The sequence below is a fragment of the Xenia sp. Carnegie-2017 genome, unplaced genomic scaffold, assembly GCF_021976095.1.
Source record: "Xenia sp. Carnegie-2017 unplaced genomic scaffold, XeniaSp_v1 HiC_scaffold_21, whole genome shotgun sequence".
NCBI lineage: Eukaryota > Metazoa > Cnidaria > Anthozoa > Malacalcyonacea > Xeniidae > Xenia > Xenia sp. Carnegie-2017.
The window spans coordinates 3,826,340-3,838,546 of NW_025813484.1; the positions used below are offsets into that span (position 1 = coordinate 3,826,340).

The window sequence follows — 12,207 nt, forward strand, 5'->3', positions numbered from 1 at the left end:
TTATTTTTCCAACATGGCTGAGCAAGGCAATGTCAAACAATTTCACGAGTTCGGTTTAGACGATCGTTTGCTGAAGGTATAAATGTTTTTTCGTGCAGATAGTTTGTAAATGTTAAAAACCTCGATTTTTACTATCAAATTTTTTGTGTTTACAGGCAATAGCTAAGTTAAAGTGGGCCAGACCAACACGCATTCAGGTGAGTAAATTGAACCACTCTTTATCATGGTCATGTCCCAATTGCCGGCATTTACTGTGCGATGTTATCTTTTCCCAGGAAGTTGCTATACCGTTGGCTTTGGAAGGCAAGGATCTCTTGGCTCGCGCAAATACTGGATCTGGGAAAACTGCGGTGTAAGTTCTAACATGAATATGATTGCATTTTCAGATTCTCATACTCATAGTGCATTATCCCCCAACTCTCTCATGGTTATTTTATTTTACAATATGTTGATTCATGAAAATATCAACAATGTTAACATATGAGTTTGAATGTGGTACTTGAAGTATTTAGTATTTTATTTCCACTGTTTGTACTGAGACTGAAATCTTCACAAAAACAATTAGGTATTCATTGCCTGCATTGCTATCTGTGAGTGAAAATTAACAATGCACAGTTTGACATGAAATCTGTTTTTAAAATCATATCAATAGCGTTTGATTGTAATGTTCTTTTACATTGTTGTCTATGCCAGGCTTGTTGGCAAAACGACGGCTTCATATTTTGAATTTTACTACGTAGCTTGAGAAATGACTTGGACAGTGAGTCGTTTCTCAGAGCAATAATTGTATTATACTGTACTAGCTTTCCATAATGTAGCCACATTTCCCAACTTATTCATAAAAATATTTTGCCAAAGTACCAGCTGGAATGTCTCATATGTTGTACTTTCATTCGTCAAAGCATTAATTCTACGGGGAACAAAAATTCACTTTGTTTTCAAAATGACTTGTGCACGTATCAAAACATGTTTTTTTTCATCAGAAAAAAATGTTACCATAGTATAGTGAATGACAAAAAAATGGCATGCAAGTCAAGCAGTGTGCGAATTGGTTGAGAAAAAATGATGTGCAATTTCCTTGGGAAAAGTGTTTCTTTAGAGGCATAATCAAATCGATATCGCGTTAATTATTATACAGCGCTAATTGCTAAATAACATTTTTAAACGTTCACAAATTCTTATGATTTACGGCCTTCTGATTATTAACAGTAACATCCTTGTTGTTTACTTACGGTAAAAACATCATATTTATGTCATATTACAAACAATATGTAAAAGCAAAAAGTATGGCTGATGAAGATTGCCAGTGGCTTAATATTTTGAGCCAAATTTGGCTTCTTTTTCTCACGTTAGGCTTATTTAAAATCAAAATTCCCTTTGGTTTATTTTTCAAATTTGGCTTATTTACATTTTTTTTTGCCTTTTTTTAAAAATTTAAATCAAAATGTTTCTTGATTTTACTGAAAATACTCAAAATAGCTATGATGCCAAAAACAGTACATAAAGGTTTACAAAACAACGCAAATGCAAAAATTTACATTAATGTATTACACCCCTATTGTCATAAGCATATAAGCACTATGTATGTAGACTGTTGACAGACTTCCCAGTCTCAAAGTGACAACGTCTTTGAATTTTATGACATTGTGTCAACATGGATTTTAATGTCGTGCAGGGCACTCGTTTATAAAGTAAAGATCACTAAGGATTAAGCTTGAAATCTTTTTTCAATTTATGTGGTAGTAATCAATAAAGAAGTTTTTTGCATATCGTTCGAAAAAGTGATGTGCAATTGTTTTCATTTTAGCTAAAACGATGTGCAAATTGCACATTGCACACCGTTAATTCGCACACTGAAGTCAAGATATTAAAGATGTACATATGTTTCTTGACCCAAAACTGGTTCGCTTACTGCTTAAGTTATGTTTTAGATATGCCATTTCAATCATTCAAAAAATCCTTCGCGATAAAAAGGTTTGTTTGCTGTCCGATTGTTTATTAAAATTATTTTGAATTACTCATTACCAATACTCCATCAGGAGGATGGAAACGTGTTGGGTGTAAAGGCGTTGATACTCGTACCGACAAAGGAACTGTCTCAACAAGCCAGCAAGAATATAAAAGATCTTACGTCTTATTGTTCTCGTGACGTTCGTGTTGTTGATGTCGCACAAAACAGTTTGGATGTTATGAGGTACGTCATGTTAATTTTTTTTTGCATCCTTCGTCTTTTTTAAGTATTTTTATCATTTTTCTTGTGTAGACCTTTATTGTTAGAAAAACCTGACGTGCTGGTCGGCACTCCAAGCCGTATCCTCGGCCATCTTCAGGCACTAGTTAGTTCCTATTCTTTATCTTTCTCTCGTTTGAAATAGGATACTTGAATGTAGCTATTATTGCGGGGCTCAAAATCACGACCGGATAGCGGACATTGACCTATGTACCAAAAATGCCTATCGAGGCCAGTTTATGTCCTCGTCGGTCATTTTGAACAGTCACTTTCCCACAGGTCGTCCACTGCTACTATAAATCGATTTTCTTTTTAATGTTCTTTTGAAATGCTGAACGTCAACTTCAATACAAAAAAAAGTATTTGCTCTTGTGAGTATGTGCCAAGCCGAGTGAGCTTGGATCGAAGGCTTCGTCGTTTTAAGAATATGTTCTGCTTAGGTTTGCTTCATCCATCCTCATGCACCAAAATTTATATGTGTGTTGGCAAAGAACGTCAAACATGAGAATCGATAGTTTTGGGAAAAAATGTACTTTTTCACGTTTTCGGTGTATTAGCTCGTGATCGTCTTTCACCGAGCTATACCGGAGTTGACCGAGGTCATCTTGACCGATGATATTTTCGCCGTTATGTTGAGCCTCGCTGTTGGACGTCTTACATTAAGATTGTCATTCCGTCTTGGTTCTTCGAATTGGAAGACGTTGTTGTTGTTGGAAAGTGTTTATTTTCTCTGATATGCGTCTTTGTTTGAATATAGAATCTCAATCTGAAAGAATCATTGAACATGCTTGTTTTCGACGAGGCGGATTTATTGTTTTCCTATGGCTACGAAAAAGAGATCAAGACATTGACGAGGTTGACATAATTTTTGCTGAAATTCCGTCGTTTTATGTTTCTCACGAGAACTGCAACAACAAAATCAATTGCAGGAAGTTTCTGAAAATACAGAGTAGCTTTAGAAGACGAGTGTATCAAAACCTAAGTCAGATTGTGATGTAATTTTTTTCTGTATGGTAAAAACTGACACGCGAACGCATTTTTTAGTACCTACGGAAAGATTTTCGCATTAAATTTGGGAAATATATTTTTTAAAATTTCCCGCCAAAAGCGAAATACTTTATTCAGGTATGATTCAGGCTTTGGTCCACCGTTTTCATCTAATCTTAGGACACGTATACTTGGGCTCATGCGCCCTCTTATAGCGTTATTCTCAAATAGTTCCTTTGCGTGCAGTCGTAATGTTTGGTTGATTCATAAATTTTAAAAAGGAAACTATTTAGCACCCGGAATATACGATAATAGATTAAGTTGGATGTGAAGAAAGTCCAATTTTAGTTTAGACGAACAAATTATTTATCATAAAACATTTAAAATAGACGACAAATTTCTTTAATTAAATGAAGATATGATCTTCGCACTTTGCTGGACAATTTAAGCAATTGTCTCATGAACCTGAAAAATTCAGGTGACTCAATGGGATTGAGTCACCTGAATTTTTCAGGTTCATGAGATAATTGCTTAAATTGTCCAGCAAAGTGCGAAGATCATATCTTCATTTAATTTCAAACATCGCACTGCATATAACATTCTTCAAATTTCTTTAAAGCAAACATGTTTCGGTATACTTTATGCCATCTTCAGTGCGAAGTGAATCACTGAAGAGGGCATAAAGTATGCCGAAACATGTTTGCTTTGAAGAAATTTGTCGTCTATTTTAAATGTTTTATGACTATTGTGCTCTCACGAAATTATGGAAAAATTATTTGTCGTTCTCAATTGAGATTTTTTTTCTAATTAATAGTTATCTTCCAAAGATTTATCAGGCATGCTTGATGTCCGCAACTTTGTCGGAGGTGAAATGAAAAGCATTGAGTTAGATACCGTGTTGTTCCCGCTGAACTATGTCGATTCTTTATGAAATCCCATCGAATCCTATTGAATCCTTATATCAAATCCTCATGTTTTGTAGGAAGTGAGCGAGCTGAAGAAATTGGTGTTGCACAACCCAGTATGTTAATTGTGAAGTGTGGTGATTTTTTACACGTATTTTTTGACAACCAATGGAAACTAAACAAAGCGTGTTTTTTTAAGGTCATTGTAAAGTTGGACAGTACTGATGCTTCCCAAAATGGCGGCTTAAACCAATACTTAATCAAGTAACGAGTTTCGTGATAATTCATTTTCTGATTTTTTTTTCTCACGAATGACGATTTTTTACCTCGTAGATGTGAAACAGACGACAAATTTTTACTCATTTACGCTCTTTTGAAATTGAAGTACGTTTATATTGTCGTACTGAGGAAATTATTTTCCACTTGTTTTCACCATATTCAACATTACGCAGGCTCGTTTTGGGAAAGACTTTGATATTTGTCAACGGAATCGATCGATGCTACAGGTAAATTTACACATTTGCAAATTACCAAAGTTTTGTTCACATTTCCGCGCGGTCTTGATCGATGCTACAGATAAATTCACACATTTACAAATTAACAAAGTTTTGTTCACATTTCCGCGCGGTCTTGATCGATGCTACAGATAAATTTACACATTTACAAATTACCAATGTTTTGTTCACATTTCCACGCGGTCTTGATCGATGCTACAGATAAATTTACACATTTGCAAATTACCAAAGTTTTGTTCACATTTTCACGCGGTCTTGATTGATGCTACAGATAAATTTACACATTTACAAATTACCAAAGTTTTGTTCACATTTCCACGCGGTCTTGATCGATGCTACAGATAAATTTACACATTTACAAATTACCAAAGTTTTGTTCACATTTCCACGCGGTCTTGATCGATGCTACAGATAAATTTACACATTTACAAATTACCAAAGTTTTGTTCACATTTTCAAGCGGTCTTGATCGATGCTACAGATAAATTTACACATTTACAAATTACCAAAGTTTTGTTCACATTTCCACGCGGTCTTGATCGATGCTACAGATAAATTTACACATTTACAAATTACCAAAGTTTTGTTCACATTTCCACGCGGTCTTGATCGATGCTACAGATAAATTTACACATTAAATTTTGTTCACATTCTTGATTTACAGATTACACATTTTGTTCACATTTTCACGCGGTCTTGATCGATGCTACAGATAAATTTACACATTTACAAATTACCAAAGTTTTGTTCACATTTCCACGCGGTCTTGATCGATGTTACAGATAAATTTACACATTTACAAATTACCAAAGTTTTGTTCACATTTCCACGCGGTCTTGATCGATGCTACAGATAAATTTACACATTTACAAATTACCAATGTTTTGTTCACATTTTCACGCGGTCTTGATCGATGCTACAGATAAATTTACACATTTACAAATTACCAAAGTTTTGTTCACATTTTCACGCGGTCTTGATCGATGCTACAGATAAATTTACACATTTACAAATTACCAAAGTTTTGTTCACATTTCCGCGCGGTCTCGATCGATGCTACAGGTAAATTTACACATTTACAAATTACCAAAGTTTTGTTCACATTTCCACGCGGTCTTGATCGATGCTACAGGTAAATTTACACATTTACAAATTACCAATGTTTTGTTCACATTTTCACGCGGTCTTGATCGATGCTACAGATAAATTTACACATTTACAAATTACCAAAGTTTTGTTCACATTTCCACGCGGTCTTGATCGATGCTACAGATAAATTTACACATTTGCAAATTACCAAAGTTTTGTTCACATTTCCACACGGTCTTGAAGTTAGCGAAGTGTGAGTTGTAGGAGGTGCTATTCAGTATTAATGAACTATATGAATGATCTTGTAAGGATATTTTTGGAAAAGTTTTGTTATCTTTATATCTTAGATTGAAACTATTTCTTGAACAATTTTCAATTAAATCTTGTGTGTTGAATTCGGAACTGCCTCACAATTCAAGGTAAGTTGCCTTCTCAAGAGAGGGGGGGGGGCGAGGTGCGAGTTCTAACCGAAATTTTGCGTACGTATTATAAACGCCATGATGGTTTTTAAGACCAGGAAAATTTTACATTCTCTTTTCAGGTGCCATATTGTCGAGGAATTCAATAAAGGAATATATGATTACATAATTGCAGCAGATGAAAGTGCGGAACGTTCCAAATGTATCCCATCTTTAATCAAGCAATTCCTATGTATCCCATCTTTAACCAAGCAATTCCTATATCCCATTCCTAATTCCATTCTTTTACCATCTTCCTTCCTCCACCATTCCTTCCATATTTCCATTTCCACTCTTCCATTCCATTTCCTCCTTCCATTTCCTCTCCATCTCCATATTTACCATTTCCTCTTCCATTCCTCCATTCATTTTATATTTTCCTTTCACCATTTTTACCACTCCATCTTATTCATTTCATATCTACTCTTTACTATTTTTTACCATTATTTACCATTTTCACCACTTTCTCTACCATTCTTTATCACTATTTACTATTTTAACCACTCTCTACCACTCTTTGCCCCTTTCTACCATACTTACCACTCTCTATCATGCTTTAACTATATTTTTACCACTCTTCAGTCTTTATCATTTGACATTATGATCAACAATGAAAGCACAGTTTTTTCTTTAACGTTACACCAGCGTCATGTAGAAGTGCCACAGGGCAACCTAAGGATAAAGAATTTGGCGTTTCACGGGGAATCGATTTTCAAGGTGAATCATCTAATTGATCTCTGTCATTTTTGTATATTTCCTTATTACAATGCCGTGATTTAACGTTTGCAGACGTTGAAAATGTCGTGAACTTCGATTTTCCCAAAACTGTCGAAAACTACATTCACAGAGTTGGCAGGTGGGTTTACACTCGAGCAAGTTTGAAGGTCTCGTCCACTCGCTTTTTGTTGATGTGTTCTCTTTCCACGTTAGAACTGCTCGAGGCTTCAATACTGGTAATGCTCTTTCGCTTGTGACGTCATCCGACGAGAAAGTGATCACTGCCGTTGAAGAACGATTATCTCCGAACTCTGGTAACGAGAAAAACCTATAATCACAAATGATGTCATTCAGTTGATAAAAGTGCATGAGTTATGTTGTAATTTTCTTTCAAATAGTTTCTTCCGCCGACGAGAAGCTCTTTACGCCGTTTAAATTCAAAATGGACGAGATCGAGGGATTCCGTTACCGTTCCCAGGATGCTCTGCGAGCGGTAACGAAAGCATCAAGTAGGGTCATGTACTTGTATTTTCCGTGGATTTTTTTGTGTCTTAAGATGTTTTTTCTTCTGTGATAGTTCGAGAAGCGAGATTAAAGGAAATAAAAACGGAAATTTTAAATTCTGAGAAATTAAAGGTGACGTACAAAGTTAATCTTTGGAAAGTTTGATCGATTGTCTCCCATGAATTAAACATAAAAATGTTTCCATTGCTGGAGTAAAAAACGGCTGCCTTCACTACTGCAACAGACGTCTTCACTGATAATTGTCCACTGCTCTACATCTTCAATTTCGTGGTTTAATAGGCGTTTTTCGAGGACAATCCACGTGATCTTCAACTATTACGTCACGATAAAGTCCTTCATCCAACGAAAATTCAGCCGCATCTGAGACACATTCCCGATTATCTTGGTAATAAAGTCCAAAATGTCTTGAAATTTTCCATTACTTTCAATTCACATCAAAATATGTCTATGAAAATGACGTCTCGGATGTTATTTTTGTTCATTGTTTAGTCCCGGAGACCATGAAACCTTCTCTAAACAAATCATCTGAAAGACGAAAAAGAAGTTTCGTGACGTTTCATAAAAATCGGCGTTCCTCTAATTTTAAGGTAAAACGATGATCAAACCGCAAAAGTCATATCCTATCCTCCTACGGAGCTTTCAAAGCCATTTCATGTAATATATTATCTAATACAGTGAAACCCATTGAACTAAAATACATGGCAACGCTTCTGAAGCAAATAATTGAAGCCAAATCTTTACACCAAGACACGCGTGCTTAGTGTTTCCAGACTCTCTCGCGGAGTGGAAATTGATTTGAACTGCACACGCGTGTCTGGGTGTAAAATTTGGCTTCAAAAACTTACTAGGCTTTTCTATTACAGGTAGCGTTCAATGTATTTTAGTTCAACGGTGGAACCACTAGCTACTTGCGGACACCTGCCGTAAGCGGACGCTACTTTCGGTACTATGTCTATAAAATATTACCTCTTAGAACTTCTCATAAGCGGAGACCAAGTTGTAGTCACAAAGGTATCTATTTAACGGAGGCTTGTAGTATCTAAAATGAAAGAGTGCTGACTAGAATTTGCCCATTGGAATTAATAGATTATCTAACAAATTTTTTGTGGGAGAGGGGGTCACTTCAATGTACGCTCTGTGAAAACTCTTTCAGTGGCGTCGCCAGGGAAGGAACTGGGGGGGGGGCGTGTCCCAACGTTTTCCTGTAAGATTGCCTTGAATACATTTGTTGACACATGTGACTAAAACCTTCCTTTTTGAACACGTGTGGATTTTAGATTATTATAAAGCCTGCCTGAAAAAAACAGCGTCTTAGAGAGCATACAATCAAACATTTTTTAAGGGAGCACTCCTTCAAGCCCCAATTTAAGTGTCACACCTTTGGCAGATGCATCGTCCCCCACCCCCACCCCCTCCCCAGTTTGAACAACCTCGCGACGCGCCTGGGTAATGATGACTTATGGCGGATTTCCGTTATCTTAAATGTGAGAAAATTACTATGAAAATATTTCATGTAAGGAGAATCCGCCTTAATTTTAGGATTTTTTACATCTCACACGTACGTTTTACATGTTTAGAAACAAAAAGTGGATCCGTTACGAACATTTAAGGCTTCGCACAATCAAAAACCCAACGACAATAAGGTAGCCGAAGTTGAAATCGATATTTTTTTGCTTTCATTCTCCTCTCAGAACTTTTTCGGTAATTTGAAACTGAGTTTGAAATATTTTTGTGTAGAAAAGACGCAAGAAGAAGAGGTAAAAAGAAATCTGATCGATTACAGAAGTGGAATTTGAAGTATGAGCTGGAGAAGCGTTGCTCTTTTCTGATGTACAAGAAAAGTTCAAGATTAGTTTTAACTTATGAATTGAAGAATTGCGTGAAGCAGTTGATTGGTTGTGTTACTTAAAACGTGATAGAAATGATTGACATAAAGTACATGACAAATTACGCTGTTATACTGACTGCAGGCTCCTGTATTCCATACTAAAGATATTCTCTGTTGTCAGTGAATAGAGAAATGTTCTTTGAAAACACAAATTTATCCAAAAATTAAAGGGAAATATTGAGTGAGTGTTATGGAGGTTGAAGTACAGAGTGGTCCATCACAATACGATACACTTCTTGGGGAAATTGAAAGCAGCGATGGTCCTGTGGGACCAACATTGAAGTAAGGCCACTTTAAATTAACTCTGATAAGTGGAAGTAAGTGTGGCGTGAAGGTTCTTGGTGTAATTTTGATTTATTTGAGTGAAACAAAATTTTTAAACTTGCTACTTGGGATGAACCAGGTTTGTTTTAAAAGTATATGTAATGTGTTCATTCTGTTAATTTTCTTTCAATAAATCTCACCCGTCAAATAAAGTCATTTCTGGTGTTGTGCCTGTGTAACTCAATGACAAACGTTGCATGCCACTGTTGGGAAAATAATTTTTCTTTTTTTGTAATCAGCATAACCAAAATATAACGGCATAAAAAAGTTTCAGAATAAAAGAAATGTTGTGTTGTATATATAGCATATTATAGATCCTCGCGCTTCTCGATGTGCTGAGAGTGAGAGTGTCTTATGCTTTAATGAAAAAAAGATCACTAGTTCGTATATTACATATTTTTAATTTTTAAAGTGAACAATTCCTTGACCAAGAAGTCCCATGAAAGAAAGATCACTAGTTCGTATATTATATATTTTTAAAGTGAACAATTCTGTAACCAAGAGATCTAAAGCTTCATTCATTCCATACTTCTGTTTATCAAAAGCTAGAAACAAAACTATATGGATTAGAGATTACTATTAAACTTCTAAGACTTGTTTTATCATGCTAGAAAATAACAGGTTTCACACTGTCATTGAGCCTAATGTCATAAATTATTTATTTAAGGAAACACTCTGCTATGTTTTATAATTGGTGTGTAAAGAAGTTTGCAAATGTCTGAGCAGGCCTTGACCCCATTTTTGTCCTAATTTCTCAAGGCAAGAATTAATTATGTTTCAGAACTGTGTATAAAAGCGAAGGTCACGAAGTGTTTATGAAAAAACTCGAAGAAAGTATCAAACAGCATGATAAGGAAATTGAAAAGATGTGTAATTTTCATTACCAAGGATTCATTGAATCTATTAACGAACTCCTCAATGTGAAAGGAGATACCTACAAGTTGAAGGTATTATATGTTACTTTTGATGTGATACTTTGGATAATGATGGATAATGAATGATATTTCATCTTCTACAGGAATATGTGACAGTTTTAAATGGATCATTTAAAGATTCCGGAAATGAGGTTTGAAGATTTGACATTTGCAGAGTCTTCTTGGCATAGTGTTGAGTAAATTTTTAATGTTTTTAGCTTGCAAGACAAGTGGCCAACTTAATTGAATGTCGCTACATGCAAAGAAACATTGCATCTACAATAGAGAAGATTACATTGTGTTTGCCAGGTATGGACTTTTTTACATCACTATTATATTTCGCATCACTGTTTTTATACGAGGGATGGATCCAGGATAATTTTACACCGTGAGGTGATTTAATTTGAGTTATGTTTTGGTGGTTTCTATGTTGGTGTTGCTGTGCCCTGCTTTGGTAAATTTTACAATTACAATGATTGAGAGTATTGTTTGAAGTCTGCTCCATCAATCACAATCAGCTTGATTGCTTCCTAAAAAAATTTGACAAGCTTCCTGCAGCTGCTCTAACCAAGGCTAGGATGGCTGCATCCTTCCCCCTTCCTCCCCCTTCCCCCCTCTCTCCCCTCCCTCTCCCTCATCTTGTAAGTATTTTTATTTATATAGTTCACATCATATTAAGCATTTTACTGCCATTAATTATTTTAACTTCTCATGAATTGTTTTACTTCGCATTAATTATTTTACTTCATATGTTTTAAAATATTACGGAACCATGTTCTAACTTTTCTTTCTTTTTTAGTGTTGGAAATGTATGCTAAGTTACAAGAGCAATTAGATCGTAAAAGGTAAGAGTTGTAAAAATTTTGACTAAAATTTGTGTCAACAAAGATTAAGCAAACTTCTTTATAAAATAAAAACAATACAATGCATGTGGGGATTGGTCTATAGCTGTGTTTGCATTAACCAGTGAAAACCAATCTGAGCTCAATCAATCAAATCAATCAATTTGATTACAAAGAGAATTTTCAATTTATTCATGAATGCATTTTAGAGGAAAAATTATAATGTTGTTTGTTGGAAATTTCTCTGTTTCGCATTGTTGTTTTATAAAAGAAATAAAAGATGTTTTTTGTATTTGCACTGGCTTATGTAAACCTCAGAGACGTTTGTCAACCTTCAGTGTTGGGCTTGCTGATCTGCTCTCGAGTTCTTCCAAAGATCTCCTTGGTTTACATAAGCCCATGCAAACACTGTAAACATCTTTTATTTCTTAAATTATATTCTTCATTTGATCATTTATAGATATTATCCTGCATTGAAAAGTCTTGAACAACTGGAACATACATATCTTCCCAGGATAAGCAGGTACTCAAATGGATTATATACTACATATATTAGTATGCAATCTGTAGACACCGACATTTTCCTTTTTTAGTTTTCGTTTTGCTACAATAATGAGTTCACGTATTCCAATTTTTCGGGAGAACATTAAGGATGCAGCCATGTCCGACTTGAGGGTGAGAGAACGTGAGAATTTATATAATTATAATATGACATCACTTTGTTAATGCTCATTGAAATATTGTTTTAGGATTTTCTTGCTGGTATTAGGGAGCATTCGAAGAAATTAGGAGCAATTGCAATGAAGCAGGTGA

The 12,207-nt window shown here is 35.2% G+C and overlaps 2 protein-coding genes across 4 annotated transcripts in view; both read left to right on the top strand.

Annotated features, from left to right (window-relative positions):
• Nucleotides 1-9,786, top strand: LOC124444736 (probable ATP-dependent RNA helicase DDX56). 3 transcript variants are annotated; one of them, XM_046995374.1, is made up of 23 exons: nucleotides 1-76; nucleotides 156-197; nucleotides 276-352; nucleotides 1,932-1,974; nucleotides 2,040-2,194; nucleotides 2,264-2,336; nucleotides 2,988-3,085; nucleotides 4,032-4,083; nucleotides 4,200-4,238; nucleotides 4,322-4,386; nucleotides 4,456-4,506; nucleotides 4,575-4,628; nucleotides 6,074-6,145; nucleotides 6,268-6,377; nucleotides 6,830-6,901; nucleotides 6,974-7,040; nucleotides 7,115-7,215; nucleotides 7,300-7,410; nucleotides 7,479-7,537; nucleotides 7,706-7,811; nucleotides 7,916-8,013; nucleotides 9,004-9,069; nucleotides 9,164-9,786. In XM_046995374.1, exons 1-23 carry the CDS (start codon nucleotides 14-16, stop codon nucleotides 9,185-9,187), a joined length of 1,698 nt encoding a protein of 565 aa, XP_046851330.1. In that variant the 5' UTR covers nucleotides 1-13; the 3' UTR covers nucleotides 9,188-9,786. The 3 variants fall into 3 exon arrangements, with proteins under 3 accessions (XP_046851330.1, XP_046851331.1, XP_046851332.1); XM_046995375.1 differs by having other exon boundaries at nucleotides 6,268-6,347; XM_046995376.1 differs by lacking the exon at nucleotides 1-76 and having other exon boundaries at nucleotides 169-197; nucleotides 280-352.
• The window catches only part of LOC124444734 (exocyst complex component 6B-like), a 14,008-nt gene continuing 11,203 nt past the window's right edge, over nucleotides 9,403-12,207 (top strand). The window contains exons 1-8 of the mRNA XM_046995369.1: nucleotides 9,403-9,596; nucleotides 10,420-10,585; nucleotides 10,657-10,704; nucleotides 10,771-10,861; nucleotides 11,352-11,397; nucleotides 11,855-11,917; nucleotides 11,988-12,069; nucleotides 12,144-12,203. Of these exons, the coding sequence (XP_046851325.1) occupies nucleotides 9,505-9,596; nucleotides 10,420-10,585; nucleotides 10,657-10,704; nucleotides 10,771-10,861; nucleotides 11,352-11,397; nucleotides 11,855-11,917; nucleotides 11,988-12,069; nucleotides 12,144-12,203 (648 nt within the window). The 5' untranslated portion in view covers nucleotides 9,403-9,504. The remainder of the gene's footprint in view (nucleotides 9,597-10,419; nucleotides 10,586-10,656; nucleotides 10,705-10,770; nucleotides 10,862-11,351; nucleotides 11,398-11,854; nucleotides 11,918-11,987; nucleotides 12,070-12,143; nucleotides 12,204-12,207) is intronic.

Bases quoted from the DNA above. Each gene is read 5' to 3' on its own strand.
- LOC124444736 (XM_046995374.1), top strand. From the start codon at position 14: ATGGCTGAGCAAGGCAATGTCAAACAATTTCACGAGTTCGGTTTAGAC. The intron at 7,216-7,299 runs GTAACGAGAAAA...TCTTTCAAATAG, and splicing joins ACGATTATCTCCGAACTCTG to TTTCTTCCGCCGACGAGAAG. The intron at 7,411-7,478 runs GTAGGGTCATGT...CTTCTGTGATAG, and splicing joins AGCGGTAACGAAAGCATCAA to TTCGAGAAGCGAGATTAAAG.